This window comes from Passer montanus, unplaced genomic scaffold (genome assembly GCF_014805655.1).
Source record: "Passer montanus isolate IOZ18808 unplaced genomic scaffold, ASM1480565v1 scaffold5758, whole genome shotgun sequence".
Lineage (NCBI taxonomy): Eukaryota > Metazoa > Chordata > Aves > Passeriformes > Passeridae > Passer > Passer montanus.
Genome location: NW_024370770.1, coordinates 1 through 678, shown reverse-complemented (window position 1 = coordinate 678; position 678 = coordinate 1). Strand labels below are relative to the sequence as shown.

The 678-nt window shown below is 65.3% G+C and overlaps 1 protein-coding gene across 1 annotated transcript; it reads left to right on the top strand.

Annotated features, from left to right (window-relative positions):
* The first annotated feature begins 56 nt into the window (after positions 1–56).
* LOC120510403 (beta-adducin-like) lies at positions 57–662 on the top strand. Its single transcript, XM_039726203.1, has 2 exons — positions 57–370; positions 435–662. Exons 1-2 carry the CDS (start codon positions 236–238, stop codon positions 546–548), a joined length of 249 nt encoding a protein of 82 aa, XP_039582137.1. The 5' UTR covers positions 57–235; the 3' UTR covers positions 549–662.
* Positions 663–678: the final 16 nt, after the last annotated feature.

The following is a 678-nucleotide window of genomic DNA, read 5'->3' as shown; positions in this document are numbered from 1 at the left end:
TGGGGGATTTTGGGGGAGGTTGGGTTTGGAGGGCTTTGTGAGGGTGGAAGGATGTTTTGGAAGGGTTGGAGGGTTTTATTGGACTGTCAGTGGGTTTTTTGGGGGGCAGTTGGTGGGGTTTTCTAGGGGCTGATGGTGGGGTTTTTTGGGGCTGTCGGTGGGGGTTTTTTGGGCTGTTGTTGTTTGGGGTTCCTCGGCCCCCTGCCCTGTCCCCCCCCGTGCCCAGGTGTCTGCCATGCGCTGCGGGCTCCTGCCCATCTCCCGCGCCGCCCTTCTCCTGGGGGACGTCGCCTACTTCGACTTCCGCGGCGAGGTGGAGGACGAGGCCGATCGCGTGGAGCTCCAGAAGTGCCTCGGGCCCACCTGCAAGGTGAGGGCACACCTGGGGGCACGCGGGGGTGGCCCCGCCGTGCCCCGCTGACATCCCGCCGCAGATCCTGGTGCTGCGGAACCACGGCGTGCTGGCGCTGGGCGACACGGCCGAGGAGGCTTTTTACAGCATCTTCCACCTGCAGGCGGCCTGCGAGGTGCAGGTGAGTGCGGGGTGAGAGCCGGGCTGAGGGTGGGGCTGGAATTGCGGGAGCACGCACTGTGCCAGTGTCAGCTCAGCCAGAGTGCCCCGGGAGCATGGCATGAGCTGGCACAGCTCTCAACCCCTCATTTCCATCCCTGTGCCCT

What these genes read in the sequence shown, in the direction of transcription:
- LOC120510403 (XM_039726203.1), top strand. Translation starts at nt 236, where the DNA reads ATGCGCTGCGGGCTCCTGCCCATCTCCCGCGCCGCCCTTCTCCTGGGG. An exon ending in GCCTCGGGCCCACCTGCAAG is followed by an intron (nt 371 to 434) that starts GTGAGGGCACAC and finishes ATCCCGCCGCAG; the next exon opens with ATCCTGGTGCTGCGGAACCA.